This window comes from Pseudoliparis swirei, chromosome 7, assembly GCF_029220125.1.
Source record: "Pseudoliparis swirei isolate HS2019 ecotype Mariana Trench chromosome 7, NWPU_hadal_v1, whole genome shotgun sequence".
NCBI lineage: Eukaryota > Metazoa > Chordata > Actinopteri > Perciformes > Liparidae > Pseudoliparis > Pseudoliparis swirei.
The window spans coordinates 31,081,570-31,102,165 of record NC_079394.1 but is presented as its reverse complement, the minus strand read 5'-3'; the positions used below and the strand labels follow the sequence as shown (position 1 = coordinate 31,102,165).

General features: G+C 47.9%; 2 protein-coding genes across 2 annotated transcripts in view; both read right to left on the bottom strand.

Annotated features, from left to right (window-relative positions):
• Positions 1-7,791, bottom strand: part of ehmt1a (euchromatic histone-lysine N-methyltransferase 1a) — an 18,988-nt gene extending 11,197 nt beyond the window's left edge. Inside the window, exons 1-8 of the mRNA XM_056418369.1 lie at positions 6,942-7,791; positions 6,399-6,483; positions 6,145-6,227; positions 4,249-4,420; positions 4,017-4,162; positions 2,082-2,225; positions 99-352; positions 6-13 (exon numbers count right to left, since the gene is read on the bottom strand). Coding sequence (XP_056274344.1) covers positions 6-13; positions 99-352; positions 2,082-2,225; positions 4,017-4,162; positions 4,249-4,420; positions 6,145-6,227; positions 6,399-6,483; positions 6,942-7,253 — 1,204 coding nt within the window. The 5' untranslated portion in view covers positions 7,254-7,791. The remainder of the gene's footprint in view (positions 1-5; positions 14-98; positions 353-2,081; positions 2,226-4,016; positions 4,163-4,248; positions 4,421-6,144; positions 6,228-6,398; positions 6,484-6,941) is intronic.
• Positions 7,792-10,053: 2,262 nt separating this feature from the next.
• On the bottom strand, positions 10,054-19,227 carry arrdc1a (arrestin domain containing 1a). Its single transcript, XM_056418368.1, has 7 exons — positions 19,074-19,227; positions 18,791-18,841; positions 15,803-15,957; positions 14,447-14,629; positions 13,843-14,019; positions 11,254-11,770; positions 10,054-10,852 (listed from the first exon to the last, which is right to left on the bottom strand). The coding sequence occupies exons 1-7, from the start codon at positions 19,225-19,227 to the stop codon at positions 10,815-10,817; spliced, it is 1,275 nt and encodes a 424-aa protein (XP_056274343.1). The 3' UTR covers positions 10,054-10,814.
• Between the last annotated feature and the right edge of the window lie 1,369 nt (positions 19,228-20,596).

Below are 20,596 nucleotides of genomic sequence, written 5' to 3'. Positions count from 1 at the left end.
CTCGCTCTTCACCCTGCAGAGAGAGAGGGAGGAGGGGGGGTTCAGGAACTAAGAAGGAAAGAGAGGGAAGGAAGGAGGGAGGAGGGGGGGGGGTGTACCTGCTGGGGCTCTCCTCTCGGCTCCTCCGGGGCTCGCTGCTCTTCTTGGCTCTGAGCGTCTGAGGGACGGCCGGCGTGGCCCCGGAGGCCGCGGTGAGCGGCCCCGGGGCGGGCTGGGGCGCCGTGACCTCCACGGCGCCGCTGGCGTCCTCCCCGCAGTGGGGGCAGAACCGGAGGTCCCTCAGGATGGAGGCGCAGGCCCGGTGGAAGCGGTGGGAGATGCTGCCGTACGGACGGCACTCCATGAAGGAGCCCTGAGGGACGGGGACACGTGTTCCTGATGCGAGGTCAAAGGTCAAAGGTCAGGGATGGCTACGTGTGCAGACTGTGAGGCCTGAGGGGAGGGTGTGTCACCAGGCATCACTGATGCAGACTCCACCTCCTCTTGGAGATCAAGATAGTGTTCTTTATGAGGGGGAAGGAAGGAGGAAAGAGAGGGAAGGAAGGAAGGACGAGGAAAGAGAGGGAAGGAAGGAAGGAAGGAGGAAAGAGAGGAAAGGAAGGAATTAAGGAGGAAAGAGAGGGAAGGAAGGAGGAGAAAAGAGAGGGAAGGAAGGAAGGAGGAGGAGAAAAGAGAGGGAAGGAAGGAAGGAGGAAATAGAGGGATGGAAGGAAGGAGGAGGAAAGGAAGGATGGGAGGAGGAAAGAGAGGGAAGGAAGACAATAAAGACATCAACATGATCCATGTTGATGTCTTTATTGTGTTGTTGTTGTGTATGTATGTGTTGTTGTTGTGTATATGTATATTATTATTATATATTATTATATATTATTGTTATTATGTATTATGTTTATTATTATATATATATATTATATATATATTATTATTTATTATTATATATATATTATGTTATTATGTATATATATATATTATTATTATATATATTATATATTATTATTATTATGTATATATTATTATTATTATTATATATATTATTATTATTATTATATATATATTATGTATTATTATTATATATATTTATATTATGTATATATTATGTTATTATTATGTATATATTATTATTTATTATGTATATATATATTTATTATGTATATATTATGTTATTGTTATGTATATATTATTGTATATATATATATTATTATTTATATAATATATATATGTATATTATTTATTATATTATTATTTATTTATTATTATTATATATTATTTATTAATATATATATATTATATTATTATATATTATATATTATTTATGTATATATTATTATTATTGTATATATATATTATTATTATATATATTATTATTTATATATTATATATATTATTATGTATATATTATTATATATATATTATTATTATTATTATATATATATTATTTATTTATTATTATGTATATATATTATGTTATTATTATTATATATTATTGTTATGTATATATTATATTATTTATTATGTTATATATTAATATTATTATTATATATATTTATTATATATATATTATATTATATATTATTATATATTATATATTATGTTATTATGTATATTATATATTATATTATTATTATTATGTATATATTATATTATTATTATTATATATTATTATGTATGTATTATTATTATATATATTATTTATTATATATATATTATGTTGTTATTATGTATATATTATGTTATGTATATATATTATATTTATGTATTATTATTATTTATTATTATATATATTATGTTATTTATTATTATGTATATATATTATTGTTATTATTATGTTATTATTGTATATATATTTATTATTATTATATTATATATGTATTGTTATTATTATTATTATATTGTGTTATTATGTATATTTGTTGTTATTTTGTGTATATATATTTATGTGTTGTGTATGTATTGTGTTGTTGTGTATGTATGTGTTGTGTATGTGTTGTTGTTTGTGTACGCTCTCCGTGGTGCTGGTCCACGCTCCTCCAGGTTCCAGTGCCTGTGTGTTGATGTCAGCCTCCTGCTCTCGGTCCACTCACCGCCCTGCAGAAGAGGCCACAGCCGGGGCAGCAGTGGTGCTTCACCATGCCGGCCCGGTGGTCCTCACACAGAACCAGCAGGTGGACCGTGTTGGAGGGGCGCATCATCTCCTGCTTCTTCACTCGCCTGTGGCAACCAATCAGCTGAGGGGAGGAGATCACGAGCGACAATAAGAACAGGAAGAGAACGCTGATATTAATGTTCCACTTTGACCACGTCCTCAGGTGATCATGGCCACATCAGCCGTGAGGCCCCCCGGCCCTTTAAGAGGGTGGCTGTGATGCTGGTGTGGCCCCCCGGCCCTTTAAGAGGGCGGCCGTGATGCTGGTGTGGCCCACTGGCGTGATGCTGATGTGACCCACTGGCCCTTTAAGAGGCGGCCGTGATGCTGATGTGACCCACTGGCCCTTTAAGAGGGCGGCCGTGATGCTGGTGTGACCCACTGGCCCTTTAAGAGGGCGGCCGTGATGCTGATGTGGCCCACTGGCCCTTTAAGAGGGCGGCCGTGATGCTGATGTGACCCACTGGCCCTTTAAGAGGGCGGCCGTGATGCTGATGTGGCCCACTGGCCCTTTAAGAGGGCGGCCGTGATGCTGATGTGGCCCACTGGCCCTTTAAGAGGGCGGCCGTGATGCTGGTGTGGCCCCCCGGCCCTTTAAGAGGGCAGCCGTGATGCTGATGTGGCCCACTGGCCCTTTAAGAGGGCGGCCGTGATGCTGATGTGACCCACTGGCTGATGCTGATGTGGCCCCCCTTTAAGAGGGCGGCCGTGATGCTGATGTGACCCACTGGCCCTTTAAGAGGGCGGCCGTGATGCTGATGTGACCCACTGGCCCTTTAAGAGGGCGGCCGTGATGCTGATGTGACCCACTGGCCCTTTAAGAGGGCGGCCGTGATGCTGATGTGACCCACTGGCCCTTTGAGGCGGCCGTGATGCTGATGTGGCCCACTGGCCCTTTAAGAGGGCGGCCGTGATGCTGATGTGGCCCACTGGCCCTTTAAGAGGGCGGCCGTGATGCTGATGTGGCCCACTGGCCCTTTAAGAGGGCGGCCGTGATGCTGATGTGGCCCACTGGCCCTTTAAGGGCGGCCGTGATGCTGATGTGGCCCACTGGCCCTTTAAGAGGGCGGCCGTGATGCTGATGTGGCCCACTGGCCCTTTAAGAGGGCGGCCGTGATGCTGATGTGGCTCACTGGCCCTTTAAGAGGGCGGCCGTGATGCTGATGTGGCCCACTGGCCCTTTAAGAGGGCGGCCGTGATGCTGATGTGACCCACTGGCCCTTTAAGAGGGCGGCCGTGATGCTGATGTGGCCCACTGGCCCTTTAAGAGGGCGGCCGTGATGCTGATGTGGCCCACTGGCCCTTTAAGAGGGCGGCCGTGATGCTGATGTGGCCCACTGGCCCTTTAAGAGGGCGGCCGTGATGCTGATGTGACCACTGGCCCTTTGCAAGAGGCGGCCGTGATGCTGATGTGGCTCACTGGCCCTTTAAGAGGGCGGCCGTGATGCTGATGTGGCTCACTGGCCCTTTAAGAGGGTGGCCGTGATGCTGATGTGGCCCACTGGCCCTTTAAGAGGGCAGCCGTGATGCTGATGTGGCCCACTGGCCCTTTAAGAGGGCGGCCGTGATGCTGATGTGGCCCACTGGCCCTTTAAGAGGGCGGCCGTGATGCTGATGTGACCCACTGGCCCTTTAAGAGGGCGGCCGTGATGCTGATGTGGCCCACTGGCCCTTTAAGAGGGCGGCCGTGATGCTGATGTGGCCCACTGGCCCTTTAAGAGGGCGGCCGTGATGCTGATGTGGCCCACTGGCCCTTTAAGAGGGCGGCCGTGATGCTGATGTGGCTCACTGGCCCTTTAAGAGGGCGGCCGTGATGCTGATGTGACCCACTGGCCCTTTAAGAGGGCGGCCGTGATGCTGTGCGGGCGGTCACCGTTCCGTCCGTGCTCTCCATGGCCATGCAGCTCTGGTCCAGCGAGGCCCCGGGGCCTCCGCTGCGAGGCGTCTCCATGCGACAGCAGCACAGCGGGAGCTCCTCGGCCAGGGCACTTCCTGTCACCTCAGCACCTGCTGCTCCACCTGCACACACACACACACACACACACACACCCCGTCAGCTCACCAGGAAGTGGCCAGGTGGCCGTTGCCTGTGGGCGTGATGTCACCTGAGGAGGGAGGCGACAGCAGCTGCTCCAGGGCCAGCTCGGTGTACTCGGGGCCGCCGTCGGGCTCCGGCTCCACCGGGGCCGGAGGGTCTCTGGCCGCTAGAGCCTCTGGCAGAACCGCTGGCTCCCCGTCTGCAGCGGGTCGGGCCTCTTCCAGACCCGGTTCCTCTTTCTGAGTGTAAAAAGGAAAGACATTGGGATCAGCTGGTGACTCTAATGTTTCTTATTTTAGGTTTAAACCTCTGAGATGTGACAGGCAGCCAATCCAGAGCCAGGAGTTAACCCATTACATCATACAATGGGGACAAGGGACTAGGGACCAAGGACTCAGGATTCAAGACTAGGGACTCGGGAGTCTTTTAAAATACAGAATGGGATTTAAATCCTAGATCCTAAGGTTTCCTAGAATACACTGAGCTCCTCTCTAGAATACACTGAGCTCCTCTCTAGGATACACTGAGCTCCTCTCTAGGATACACTGAGCTCCTCTCTAGGATACACTGAGCTCCTCTCTAGGATACACTGAGCTCCTCTAGGATACACTGAGCTCCTCTCTCTAGAATACTGGGCTCCTCTCCTGAATACACCAGGCTCCTCTCTAGGATACACTGAGCTCCTCTAGGATACACTGAGCTCCTCTCTCTAGAATACACTGAGCTCCTCTCTAGGATACACTGAGCTCCTCTCTAGAATACACTGAGCTCCTCTCTAGGATACACTGAGCTCCTCTCTAGGATACACTGAGCTCCTCTCTAGAATACACTGAGCTCCTCTAGGATGCCTGAAATATCTCTAGGATACAGAATACACTGAGCTCCTCTAGGATACACTGAGCTCCTCTCTAGAATACACTGAGCTCCTCTCTCTAGAATACACTGAGCTCCTCTCTAGAATACACTGAGCTCCTCTCTAGAATACACTGAGCTCCTCTCTCTAGGATACACTGAGCTCCTCTCTAGGATACACTGAGCTCCTCTCTAGAATACACTGAGCTCCTCTCTGGGATACACTGAGCTCCTCTCAGAATACACTGGGCTCCTCTCTAGAATACACTGGGCTCCTCTCTGGGATACGCTCCTCTCTGAGCTCCTCTCTAGAATACACTGAGCTCCTCTCTAGGATACACTGAGCTCCTCTCTCTAGAATACACTGAGCTCCTCTCTAGGATACACTGAGCTCCTCTCTAGAATACACTGAGCTCCTCTCTAGGATACACTGAGCTCCTCTCTAGGATACACTGAGCTCCTCTCTAGGATACACTGAGCTCCTCTCTCTAGAATACACTGAGCTCCTCTCTAGAATACACTGAGCTCCTCTCTAGGATACACTGAGCTCCTCTCTCTAGAATACACTGAGCTCCTCTCTAGGATACACTGAGCTCCTCTCTCTAGAATACACTGAGCTCCTCTCTAGGATACACTGAGCTCCTCTCTAGGATACACTGAGCTCCTCTCTAGGATACACTGAGCTCCTCTAGAATACACTGAGCTCCTCTCTAGAATACACTGAGCTCCTCTAGGATACACTGAGCTCCTCTCTAGGATACACTGAGCTCCTCTAGAATACACTGAGCTCCTCTCTAGAATACACTGAGCTCCTCTAGGATACACTGAGCTCCTCTCTAGGATACACTGAGCTCCTCTCTAGGATACACTGAGCTCCTCTCTAGAATACACTGAGCTCCTCTCTAGGATACACTGAGCTCCTCTCTAGGATACACTGAGCTCCTCTCTAGGATACACTGAGCTCCTCTAGGATACACTGAGCTCCTCTCTAGGATACACTGAGCTCCTCTCTAGGATACACTGAGCTCCTCTCTAGGATACACTGAGCTCCTCTCTCCTCCTCCTTGACAACACAGGTTCTGATGAAGAGGAGTAATAAGGATGGACCTGCCTTGTCCTGCTGCTTGAGGGCTCTGGCCTTCTTCTTGGGGACCAGGTTGTACATTCCCATCTTCCTCTTCCTCCTCTTCACAGCTGGGGAAAGCACACAAGGACTTTTAAAGAAGGGAACTCGACCTGAATGTCCCTCTACTTACTCTTTGTAAAACAAAAGGAATACAATGTAAGTACATACCGAGGTATGAAGGCACTGGAATGTGTCGCCTACCTTCAGCTCAGATCAATAAAGAGAGAGGAGCCACTCACCGGACTGAGGCTTGATGGAGGCCGCTCGGCCGGCCGTGGCGCCGCGGCCGGGACGGAGGTCTTTACTGGACTTCCTGGCTGGAAGCTGAGGAGGCGGAGCTAAGAGTTACAGACATAGGTCCAGCATCACTGTGCCATGACAATAGAGGCGTGTTTATTGATGAACATTGTGTCAGTATACATAATTATATATTTAATAGCTCAAAAGATTATTACTTACTTTTAATGTGCTGTAAGCTTCACATTGTGTGTTTTGTGTTCTTCTTACCACATATACTGTTGTAGTGTCTCACCATGGACTGTTTGTTGTTGTTTACCATTGGTAACAGTTTTGTTTATTATGCTTTATGTTTGTTAGTTTGTTTTGTAATTATTTTATATTCGTTTAATGTTTATGTTATTGTTTCATGTTTGTTCTTGCTTTTATGTTTATTATAGTTAGTGTCTGTCAAATGGTGACATTTATGTTTTAACTGGACTGAGTCACTATTAAATAAAGATAATAATTATGATGTCTTCTCCCATGTGTCACGTGTTGTTTACCGTGACGTCACCTGGACCTCCCTGTTCTCCTGGGGGGGGCCCTGCAGCCTCCTCGGAGCTCCCCGCTGCGGGGGGTCTCCCCCTCACCTGGGGGCCGGACAGCCGGCCCAGAGTGTCCAGAAAGCGGCTCCCAGGAGGAGTCAGCCTCCCCGGAGCCGCCTCGCCGTGGGGGCTGGCGGGGCGGTGGAAGGGGGTGATGTTCAGCGGAGACCTGGGCTGCGCCGCGTGTCCCTTCGAGGCCACCGTCCCGGAGGAGGGACCGCCGGGTCTTCTGGCGCGCGCAGGCGGCTCACCGGCTCCACGGGGGTCCATCGCGAGCTCAGCGGCACCTGGAAGTTTGAACAAGTTGGACCGTCCTTTAAAACAAAGTCCCGACGCGCGCCGAGCCGGCAGGAAGCCCCGCGGCGCGCTCTGCGGCGGTCAGCAGCGCGCGCCGTCCGCGAGTGTTTAATAGTGCGCGAGACCAAAGTTATCGCAGGTCTGCGTGACCACGGCTGAAACACGGGAACGCGCGCAGCTCGTGTCCGGAAGTGGGGACTCGAACTCGCCGGAGCGTGACGACGGGCCGCGAACACACGAGCTTCTCCTCCCGGGTCCAGTCCGCGGAGCGATGTCCGAGCGAAGTGCGGCGCAAGCGACGGGACCGCAGGACGGGACAGGAAGCCGCGAGCTGTCACTTCCGGTCCCAACGGCTGCCGCGCGTGATGGGGGATGGGCGGGGAGAAAATAGGATAAAAAGCGAAACCGGAAGTAGGAAACAGGGCCCTCGCCGCCATCTTTGGTTTCGCACAACTTATCCAGCCGATGCGGTTTGTTTTTGACATAAATGAAAAGACTATTAAATGAATCTTGAGCATGTTTGATGTCTCAATGTTTCGCTCTTTGCTTGGAGGTGATAACTAAAATCTAACAGGAAATAAAAAGAAATATATAGCTTTCAAAAAACGATGCACTTTTAGAAGTAGGTTTAACGACAGTAAGTGTGCCTATTTAAACAGAATATATTTATGACATGTAGCCTTTTTTGTCTTTTGATGGACAGTTGGAACAGACATCAAATAAAGATAATAACACGTTCTGTCTATTGAAAGGTGGGCTTTACCTGAAATACATACTTTTAATCGATGCAGGTGGCGTTGTGTCTCGTCAGTCACGGGGTCCCACAGGGACTTCATAATGTGCACGTGTCGATAATAATATAAAACATATGAGGCTTCATGCATACACTTAACTGTTGATGGTTCTGCAGAACTAGTCAAGCTAACAATGACACTACACACAGGACCTGTTTCTGAGCTCATTTACAAATGACCAAATAAAATGGTAGGTGATGGATTGATAAAGCCAGAACCGGTTGTGAGCGTATTTAAAGTCAACACTAACCCGTTTAAAGACTTCTTTCTCTTCCTGTTGTGTTCAAGGCTCACGGGTATTTATCGTCATTGTCATGAACTGCAGCTGTTGAAGTTCAGCTACATCAGAAAACCCAAACAACTACAGGAACTACATCTCACATGGAGGCTGGAAGAAAAACAGACTATGATGTTCACAGCATATTATGGGATGTAACGTCTTAGCCGTGCGTGCAGAAATCAAAAATGTGCCCCACTGAGTTCCTCCAGTGACGTCATCAGTACTTGAGGCCTAATTATGTTTATTACGCAACACATTTATTGTTTTATGTGAAAATAAGTTGCAATGGTGCATTCGTCCACCAGAGGGCGCCAGTGAGGCTGTTCATTAGATGTGCGCTCAGCGTGTCATCAATAATAAAATATACAACAACACACAGTGGAAACTCTCTTTCAAAGTAAATAACTGTAATTGCACATTAATATTTATCTAGACTAACTCAACTTAGTGTAGGAGAAACACGTTTTAATTACTGAGTTCAACCGTAAAATAAACCGTCTCTCCGAGTAGACGTGTTATAATACGCTGTCCTGTAACTCATCCTCCTGACCTAAACACAGGTCATGTTTGCAGTAAACATTTTGATAATATAATAATGAAACATGTTGTATGAGGATCACCACCATTAATGTGTCCATCATATCGTGAGTCAGGTCAGACTCCAGCTCAGTGACACGGCCTCTCCTGGTGTCTGCTGCTTAAATATTTCATCAGCATTAGTCTGAACCTCTATATATTATATAGATATCAGAATTAGTCTGAACCTTCAGTCATCAGATCTGAGTTTCTGTTTTAAACCATTAAGGGAAACGGCAGCTCAGCAGATGTGGTGGAAGATTCAGATATTTTATTTGATTTAAAGAAAGGCGTAAAAAAAAACTCTACGGAAAAGTCTCATTCAAAATGTACTTGAAATAAAAATAAGTACAAAGTAACAACGATGCAGAATATATATATATAAAATAATGTATATATATATATCACTGTACAGCCGTGTCTGTGTTGTTAAGACATCTGAATGATAACTTGACAATTGAGAGGCGGAAAAACATTTTGAGGTTCAAGCAACTGCGACTAAAGTGGTTTATATGCCTCCTGCATCCAGACTCTGGCCTGGACCAGGACCGGGACCAGGACCTGGACCAGGTGCAGTGTTTTCTGTGGCATACACACATAGTACCTCGGAGAGGAGGAGCGAGACTCTAATGTAAAACACTGAACCACTCAACAGAAAGAAGACTAAACCCTGCTGGTGGAACGGTGGAAAGCAGCGGTTCTCAACCTGGCGTCTGGGTCCTTTCTGGGGGTCTCTAGATGTGGAGGGACCTACATAAAAGGGCATTTAAGGCACAGGGTGCAGGCCTCAGGCCTCCAGCTGTGAGGAGGCCGCCTCCCTGTCTGCAGACGCTTTGGTCCACGAGGATTTATTTGATTCTCTCGATATCTTTGAGCGTTTTCCTGCCGAGTCGCGTCAAAGAAACGAGCACAATATTTAAACTGCTCATTTCCTGTGATTTCTCAGTTTTACAGATCTATTGATTTAATACACAAATTGTAAAAAACACACAAGCCCTCATATTGTAAACAAGTATGTTAACATGTACAGAAATGGTATCAATGTGCACCGTTTCCAGTATTTAGCCACATCCCTGAAGGCCCAGGAGGAGCACTGCGCTCATGAAGCTCACGGCCACTCGGATTGATTCTACACATTTATTATGTTCCAGACGGCAGGCGGAAAACACTCAAAACAATAAATAAATACAACATTGGGTTTTGTTTGACGGATATAAGAAACATTTAAACGATATGATTAAAATGCACGACGTGGAGAACGGCCAAAGAAAACCTGAAATCAGTAAAATGCTGCAGGTTGGTTAAGAAATCAAATAAACCAATCAGAGAAGAGCTCAGCATCAGCACCACGCCGGTCCAACGGGACTAGAGTCATGATTTATGTTCCTCCTAAAGTATACGCAGCAATAACTGGATCACAGTCACATTAAAAACTCTGCAAAGACATTTAAAAAAAGACTTTCCAGAACAAACCAACTCTTTGATATTCAAACTTACAATAAATGAAGAAGAAGAGACGATCCCCCCGATTATAATAATAAATACAGCTTCCTTGGCTTCTGATATAAAGAATATGAGACTTAAGATGAGAAAGGTTTTAAACACACAACTTGACATCACAGATGCCATCCGAGTGAAATTAAATGTGACGTATTCCCCTTTAATTTCCTTTTACACAAAGTTTTAAATTTAAAAAAAAAAGAAATAGAAAAACAATGGACAGCCATGTTTGATGGAGAGAATAACCCTGTGAGAGAAGAGGAGGAGAGGTCCAGGGCTCTTTCACTTCGAGAAGCTTGAGACTCGAATGAACCTCGTCCCACCAGGGGACACCAACAGTCGTGGAGGTCGACTGAAGGTCATCCGGGCGGCTCGTCGTCCCCGTCATGTGTTGAAGCTCTCGTCATAAGTAGGAGGAGCCTCTGTAACACACACCGTCAGCTGGTTATTACACAATCACGGTGACACCACACGGCCCACATGTGATGGAGACCTCTTGAGTATGAGGACTGGGCGTGTACTGTCTCTTTAAGAGCTCAGCTTCATGGTGGTGTTCCTCGTACAGGACTAGCTAACGTTCACACAGGCTAGGGGGAGACATCGGGGGTTAAGCGTCTTGCCCGAGGACACATGGACATGGGCGAGCGGAGCCGGGGATCGAGCCGCCGGTCCTCCGATTGCAGCACGACCCGCTCACCGCCGAGCCGCAACCACGGACACTCTACAGGGCTCAAGTCCGACCGACGTGAGCGCGGCGTTCTTCTCTAGGAGCAACCGGGTCCCGAGTACCCGGAGCGGCCTCCGGGGGGCGCTGCCAACTGACCTTGTGGATACGCCGAGGTGCCGTAGTCCGGCGGCAGGATGAGCGGCGTGGGCATCGAGCTCGCGGTGTGCCCGGTGGGGTCGGGCGCGGCGGCTCCCCGTGGACCCGGCTCTCTGAGGGCCGGGCCGGGTCCATTGTGCTGCTGGTTCTGGGAGAAGAAGAGGCCGGGGGCGTAGCTGAAGGCGTTGGGCGACACCAGCTGGGACCGCCGCTTGTTGGGGAAGCCGTCGCTGCCCTGAGCCCCGCCCTCGGCCCCCTGGTGGTGCTCCACGGGAGGGGCGCTGGGGGAGTTGTGAGAGGACATCCGGGGGCGAGGGTTGGGGCGGGGAGCGGGTTTGGGGCGAGGACGAACCGTGGGCGAGCTCCTGGTGGAGGAGGAGGAGGCGGCGGGCGGAGCTTCGGCCGCCACCGCCGAGGGAGGAGCTGCTTTTCTGGAAGGGTGGAGCTTCTCATCCAGAGAGACGTTCCCGATGTGGATGGGCAGCATCAGGATGACGTCTGGAGACCTCAGACTGACCTGAGAGGAAGAGGAGACGGTCAGGAACAATGGAGGAAGTCAGAATGTCGACCCCCCGACATGAACAGGGACCAGGCTCTCTGTGATTGGACCTTCATGAACATCTCACCAACGAGTTGCTACAGACATCACTTGATCCTTTATTCTACAGCATAGAGAATAATGTCTGAGTTTATAAGAGCGCCACGATCAGCAGGTTCCTGAGATGAATGACGTAAAGGAGGAAGGTTGTTCTCTATAATATAAATAATATTGTGCTGTGGGGGTCTTTACATTAATGTAATGTGATGCATTCCATTCAGACTTGTTTGTATTATATCAATAAAACAGGCCTGGAGGTTTCCATCGTGACGCTTTGGGAAGGTGATTCAGGCCCTGATATCACACTATGACATCAACATGGACAAATCCACAATATTTACCCAAGGAGCTCCAACCCAAAACAATAAATCAAGTTTATCACATCTACAGAGCAGCTTCGAGACAACTCAAAGGGCTTTACTAATGATTTACTACAGGACACAAAATGGATTTAGAGGCCAGATTAAAGCTCATCAAGTTAAGACTATAAGAACAAATAATAAAGTTAAAAACAATTGGGGACAAGCTCACATGATTAATTTGAAAGAATTTGGTGGTAATCGTATAAGATGTAGCACTCGGGCCAAGTAACACCAATCTTAAGGCATGTCAAGATTTGTTTGACATCGGGTCTCCTTCTCAAAGTTAGGCTTTCACTACCGATAAAGCAATTAATTAAGCTTTAAAATCCGGACGTGTCCAATTTTTCCCGTGAGGGTACTAGTGGTAAACAAGTCCTTACAACCATCACGGTCGCTTTGGGTATTCCGGTCCACGGTCGCTTTGGGTATTCCGGTACACGGTCGCATTGGGGTATTCCGGTCCACGGTCGCTTTGGGTATACCGGTACGGTCGCTTTGGGTATTCCGGTCCACGGTCGCTTTGGGTATTCCGGTACACGGTCCCTTTGGGTATTCCGGTACACGGTCGCATTGGGTATTCCGGTACACGGTCGCTTTGGGGTATTCCGGTCCACGGTCGCTTTGGGTATTCCGGTACACGGTCGCTTTGGGTATTCCGGTACACGGTCGCTTTGGGTATTCCGGTCCACGGTCGCTTTGGGTATTCCGGTACACGGTCCCTTTGGGTATTCCGGTCCACGGTCGCTTTGGGTATTCCGGTACACGGTCGCTTTGGGTATTCCGGTACACGGTCGCTTTGGGTATTCCGGTACACGGTCGCTTTGGGGTATTCCGGCACGGTCGCGGTATTCGGTGCAGTCTTTGGGTATTCCGGTACACGGTCGCTTTGGGTATTCCGGTACACGGTCGCATTGGGTATTCCGGTACACGGTCGCATTGGGTATTCCGGTACACGGTCGCTTTGGGTATTCCGGTACACGGTCGCTTTGGGTATTCCGGTAGACGGTCGTTTGGGTATTCCGGTGCGGTCGCATTGGGTATTCCGGTCATACACGGTCGCATTGGGTATTCCGGTCCACGGTCGCTTTGGGTATTCCGGTACACGGTCGCTTTGGGTATTCCGGTACACGGTCGCTTTGGGTATTCCGGTACACGGTCGCTTTGGGTATTCCGGTACACGGTCGCTTTGGGTATTCCGGTACACGGTCCCTTTGGGTATTCCGGTACACGGTCCCTTTGGGTATTCCGGTACACGGTCGCTTTGGGTATTCCGGTACACGGTCGCTTTGGGTATTCCGGTACACGGTCGCTTTGGGTATTCCGGTAGACGGTCGCTTTGGGTATTCCGCACACGGTCGCATTGGGTATTCCGGTACACGGTCGCATTGGGTATTCCGGTACACGGTCGCTTTGGGTATTCCGGTACACGGTCGCTTTGGGTATTCCGGTACACGGTCGCATTGGGTATTCCGGTACACGGTCGCATTGGGTATTCCGGTACACGGTCGCTTTGGGTATTCCGGTACACGGTCGCTTTGGGTATTCCGGTACACGTTGTCTTTGGGTAGCCAGGGAAACTGTCGTTCAGATAGTGCTAAAAGTGTAACAGAGGTAATGATAATATCTTACTTTGACGTAATATTCTATCTTTATGAGATCACAACCAGCCAGGGAGGACTGAGGAAGAGGAGGAACGATGATCTGCTCCTTCCACTCGGACTCCTTGCCGGCCTTCACCACGCCACCCTCCACCTCGGCAATCGTCCTAACATCATGGGTGGGCTTCTTCATCTCATAGGTAACTCTCTGGAAGCACATGGTGGACATGAAGAGTCAGAAACTGGGGAACACAAGACCAGCTGAGATCTGAAGCTTCAATTATTCAAGTGTTTCTTTGTTTGTACTAAAACCTTGTGGCATACCATCTTTTTATAAATGTGTGTTTTATTCAAATTCATGTTTGATTAATATATAAAAATTGAGAACAAAATGTATTGATCTTGATATATTTAGTAGCCTGTATACATTTCACAGAATGTTTCACAACAAAAACAAATAAATCAGCAACAGAAAATCAAATCATGAATTAAATACATTAGAAATAGGTACAAATAATATCATGTTGTATAATTGCCTATAAGGGAGATTTGCATTACTACAATCTGGAGGTGGTTCTTCGATCCCGTATATTTGGGTCCTTAAGCCTGAACATAGCCTGAACCAACGTGTTCACCTGCATGAGGCTGGCCGCTATGTTGCCCGTGGTCTTCCCAGACTGGTTGTGGATGTTGACCAGCACCTGAATGATCTGGCCCGGTGTGTAACCCTTCTTGTCGGACTGGGCATTCAGGACCACCGTGCCCGTCTTCACCAGCATGTAGGTGAACTGCTGCTTCACGGCAGACGTGCAGGTTCCCTGCAGCAAACAACACAATGTCCTTTAGCAACACAGACATCGATGCTAAAGGAACATTCACATGCGCTCAGTTGTTTTCTTTGATGGTCATGTCACAAGGTAGATGACAAGACAACGATGTAGGGTGACTGTGGGTCAGTGGTTAGCAGGTCTATCTTTCAACCAGAGAGCTAGCCTTAACCGTTGTGTCCTTGAGCAAGACACTGGACCCTGAATTGTTCCCCGTAGCTACGGTGTATGAATTCGACTCGCTTTGAATGAAGCTAAATGTAATGAAAGATAGAGATCAGTCTTGTGTGTGTTAAGCACAGAGCTGGAGTCAAGACATGGGTAGCCCGGGACAATGCCGCATTGGGTAGGTCAGGACACGGTCGCATTGGGTAGGTCAGGGACACAGTCGCATTGGGTAGGTCAGGACACGGTCGCATTGGGTAGGTCAGGGACACGGTCGCATTGGGTAGGTCAGGACACGGTCGCATTGGGTAGGTCAGGACACGGTCGCATTGGGTAGGTCAGGGACACGCTCAGGACACGGTCGCATTGGGTAGGTCAGGACACGGTCGCATTGGGTAGGTCAGGACACGGTCGCATTGGGTAGGTCAGGACACGGTCGCATTGGGTAGGTCAGGACACGGTCGCATTGGGTAGGTCAGGACACGGTCGCATTGGGTAGGTCAGGGACACGCTCGCATTGGGTAGGTCAGGGACACGTCGCATTGGGTAGGTCAGGGACACGTCGCATTGGGTAGGTCAGGGACACGGTCACATTGGGTAGGTCAGGACACGGTCGCATTGGGTAGGTCAGGGACACGTCGCATTGGGTAGGTCAGGGACACGGTCGTATTGGGTAGGTCAGGACACGGTCGCATTGGGTAGGTCAGGACACGCTCGCATTGGGTAGGTCAGGGACACGGTTGCATTGGGTAGGTCAGGGACACCCCCGCATTGGGTAGGTCAGGACACGCTCGCATTGGGTAGGTCAGGGACACGGTCGCATTGGGTAGGTCAGGGACACCCCCGCATTGGGTAGGTCAGGGACACCCCCGCATTGGGTTGGTCAGGGACACCCCTGCATTGGGTAGCCCGGGACACGGTCGCGGAACTCGCGGAACTCACGGAACTGTGAAGACCAGTTACAGATGGACAACGCACACACATCTCATCACGCCTCACCCAGATGTCCGGCACTTGGTTGAGGTTCAGAAGTCTCAGGAGGAAGAAGGCTTTCTCCGTGTTGTAGTCCTTGGCGAATCGCGGCGTGTCGATAAAAGCTCTCACTCTGTAAACGATGCGACCAAAGTTGCCTTCAAAAGATGTTGGTGCGGATTCTGAGGGAAAGGAGCAAATACAGAGTAAAGCTGGAGTTGCACAGGACTCGTTTCACCTGCACACTTCTTAGAATATGTCATATTTGCAGAGGTCGTCTGATCTAAAATTATAATGCCAATGACCTCTAATATTGCCAAACACAGAGGACACATGAGAAGATTAGTGTAATGATTATAAGTATCTCAGATATATGGGATGCTTTTCTGTTCAGTATTATTTAGGCTTCGTTTTGGTATCAGAAGCATTTTGGGAGGTTCAAATTCTCAATATGCATTTTTCCGACAGACGCTCTCAAAACATGACAAATGACATGAAACAAGACTGACTGCCTTGTAAGGCGGTTACAGCACATGCCATATAACCCATGTTCCAGTCCAGCCAAGCGACCATTGGTTCATGACATACACCCCCCCCCTTCCAGTCTTTGTATCTAAAAAGGTAAAAATGCCAAACAAAGAATCTTAAAAAAGCATTCAGAGGGAGAGTGTCCTGATACAGATGCGTGTTGAAAACACACACACACACACATACTTCAGATGCAAGACAACAGCGGAGGAACCGGTTGGGCTGCTCTCCAGTTTCTGTGGAGTCACTCCGGAGAGAGAAACCACCTCCAGCAGCAGAGAGGCCGGATGGAGGTAAACACACGGCTCGGTGTGGAGACAGGAAGTGAGACACAGTGTGTACGAGTGTCCCAGAACCAGGATGTTCTGAACAACACGATCACGTCAGAACAAAGGCCCAACTAAAGAAAGAATAAGAGTTTGTGAAACTAAGTGGACGGATTTGTCCAGAGGTCTTTTAAGGAAGTTACTAAGACATCACAAAGTATACATCTTAAAGACACACACGTGGTCTCATGACCCCACTTACGTGTGTGCCTACCGTTAACCTATTATTAGTAATAAATAGGTATAACTATCTCAGTATCTTGGATGAACAGATGTCTGTTTCAATGAGAATGATCTCCATGTCCTCTCAGTCAGAAGTGGGCTGATGTCTACAGGGAGTGGCCTCTGATGGCAGAGGTATAAGTCACTGGACCAAACACACTGTGGGCACCAGCTGACGGGTGGTGGTGGCAGATGGAAATCTTGGGGAGAATTTTCCGCATACGGGACACGCCCCTCTTTTCATGTATTCAAATACTTGAGCTCACAAGCAATCATTTATTCTATTATGTGTCTCTAAAAAAGCAAAAGGTCAGGTGTGCTTCTACAAAGCACTTTGAGGAACAGACACGTGACCAGTTGTCAGGAACAGTTTTTGATACATGACATTTCTGTTCAGTTGTTATTAAAACTTTGCATCGACCAAAGCAACTGCTGCATTCTGACTCACACATGCTCCGCCTCCTAGTGGAGTCCATGGGTGTTACTCCCCTCCAATCACCAGCTCTGAAAATCTGCATCAGCCCAACTGGCCAATAACGACGCGTCTACCTCAGTAAATAAGTCATGAACCCTTTTGCCAAACCATATCTGTTCTCTTCAGCCAGAAGGCAGTTAGCTCATCTCTAGGGATGGAGGTACCACCAGAACCACACTGTGTCCCTCATGCTCAGCCTCATCGCTAGGGGAGATCTTCATGGCGCTGACCACACAGAGAGCGGTGGTTAGCCTGAGATTCGACACCACCCAATGAAAGAGAGCCAGAGCCCAACAGACAGGGTGGAGATCCTCACCCCAACCCCAACCTCAACGCCCGGCCACTGCCTCCGGTCGTCCCAGATCACGATGACGCCAATATGTCATATCCGCAACATCAGCATCCCACAAAAAGGACTTCCTGCTAGTGGTGACCACCCAGGTGGACCATGTTGGTCCAACAGTTAGTTGCTCGTCCTCTCACACAGATTTACAAGTTGTGGCAATGCGACGGCGTTCTAGGACTGGTTTATGGTCCCCCGTCCTCCAGCGCTCATCCTCCGTTCATCGGAAACAAGGCGGTGTCTTTCCTCCCCGGTCACCACAGAGAGGGTTTTAACTGTGGGGGACGGCTGCATCCTAAACTGGTAAACCATCAGCCATGAAGCTATTGGACCTGGTTCAGTTGGCCAACCGCTTGCTGTTCCCAGGCGACGGTAGTGGGGCTAGCACCCTCAGACCAAATCCCTCCTTTGAACCGAAGAGCGTGAGGAATCTCTTCAGGCTGAAGGTCATACAGGGCGATGCTTTTGGTCTGCCACCCCATGTGAGTCGCGGTGACAGCTGCTCTACCCAGTTTGTTTGGGGATGGCACCCAATAAACGCCCGGTGGGAGGGCTTCTTTAATATGTCCTTGAACAAGGCATGTAACCCAACATGTCTCCCATGGGCTGTGGCTATGAACGTGAGTGAGTCTGACTGGCAGGTGGCACCTTGTCGGTAGCCCCTGTCCCCTATCTATGGGTGGATGACCCAGAATTAAGAGGGTCTAGGACTAGAAAGGAAAGTCCTTTGACCTTTAACCTCCAGCAGACCAACAGAAGCATTCATAAGAGCCCTTACTCCTTTTAGTTCCATTTGGGTCTCCACCAACTCCAGAGAGGAAAATGACTCTCAAAGCTCCGCTGTGTCCCCAGCTAGAAGGTACTGCACCTTTAATGTGGCTGAGGTAATGTACAGTGGGTAAACCAATGCTGTTCACCCAATAAGTGACCCATTTCACACTGGATCCATTTTTCTATTAATTGGCTGGTTCACATCAGTGACATATTTCACACCCATAAGCCCAGTGAGTGATGGAGTAATGTGCAGAACCACAAGAGAAGTAAATATCAACATGCCAGGACATGTCTGTCAAAACACACACACACACACACACACGGAAATAATGTGTCCAGGCTCCTACCTGGTATGAGGAACTTGAAGGGAAACGTGTGTTCTCCCTGTTTCAGGGTTCCTGTGCGAGACAAAGAGACAGATTCATCCCTCAGTGAAGCGGAAACAATCCCCCTGCTGTTCCCACTCGGTGGGAACGACCTTTACATTGTGCTAAATAAAGCTATTGTTGTGTTGCCATCACATGCATCTACAATCTCTGAGCGTGTGGACAGTTGTTTCCCCCTGTGTGACCCCTATTGAAGGCTCCTATCAGGACGGCTCATTGGAGGCCATGTGGATCCTCTGGGTACCTTTGTCTGCCACCGACACGGTGCTGTTGAAGTACTGCTCCTCCAGCACCCACGCCGTGTCGTTCTCCTTGCTGGTGACGCCACAGAATCCATTGCAGTTCACTTTGATGGCTGAAAAACAGAAAACAGAGTTATCCACGAGCAGCTGCCCCATGAGCAGACCTTCATCTCATAGGCAACCACTAGGACTACAAAGACTATTATATGTATTACATGTAAGGTACAACCTGGTGGGAGGAGCTACCACGTGATGGGAGGAGCTACCGTGTAGGGTACCACCTGGTGGGAGGAGCTACCATGTAAGGTACCACGTGATGGGAGGAGCTACCATGTAGGGTACCACCTGGTGGGAGGAGCTACCATGTAAGGTGCCACCTGATGGGAGGAGCTACTATGTAAGGTATCACCTGATGGGAGGAGCTACCATGGAAGGTACCACCTGGTGGGAGGAGCTACCATGTAAGGTGCCACCTGATGGGAGGAGCTTCTATGTTCATTTTCTAAAATGAACTTCATTTAAAAATAAAATACATAAAGTCTTGTTTTCAGTGACCACTCACAAACCACATAAACATCCACGAAATGAATAAAGTGCATCAGGATGTCAGCGTGAGACGCCGTGTCAGGGAGGTTGATGGATTCAAAATGAGTTAGATATCAATATTTACATAAAGAAAACACAATGCAGTGTAAACACATTATAAACCACATGCTGAGCCATCCTACAGTAACACATTGTCTCACATCCATTAGATCACATCTATTGTCTCACATCCATGAGATCACATCTATTGTCTCACATCCATGAGATCACATCTATTGTCTCACAGCCATTAGATCACATCTATTGTCTCACATCCATGAGATCACATCTATTGTCTCACATCCATGAGATCACATCTATTGTCTCACATCCATTAGATCATATCTATTGTCTCACATCCATTAGATCACATCTATTGTCTCACATCCATGAGATCACATCTATTGTCTCACATCCATGAGATCACATCTATTGTCTCACATCCATGAGATCACATCTATTGTCTCACATCCATTAGATCATATCTATTGTCTCACAGCCATTAGATCACATCTATTGTCTCACAGCCATTAGATCATATCTATTGTCTCACATCCATGAGATCATATCTATTGTCTCACATCCATGAGATCACATCTATTGTCTCACATCCATGAGATCACATCTATTGTCTCACATCCATTAGATCATATCTATTGTCTCACATCCATTAGATCACATCTATTGTCTCACATCCATTAGATCACATCTATTGTCTCACATCCATTAGATCACATCTATTGTCTCACATCCATTAGATCACATCTATTGTCTCACATCCATTAGATCACATCTATTGTCTCACAGCCATTAGATCACATCTATTGTCTCACATCCATTAGATCACATCTATTGTCTCACAGCCATTAGATCACATCTATTGTCTCACATCCATTAGATCACATCTATTGTCTCACAGTCATTAGATCACATCTATTGT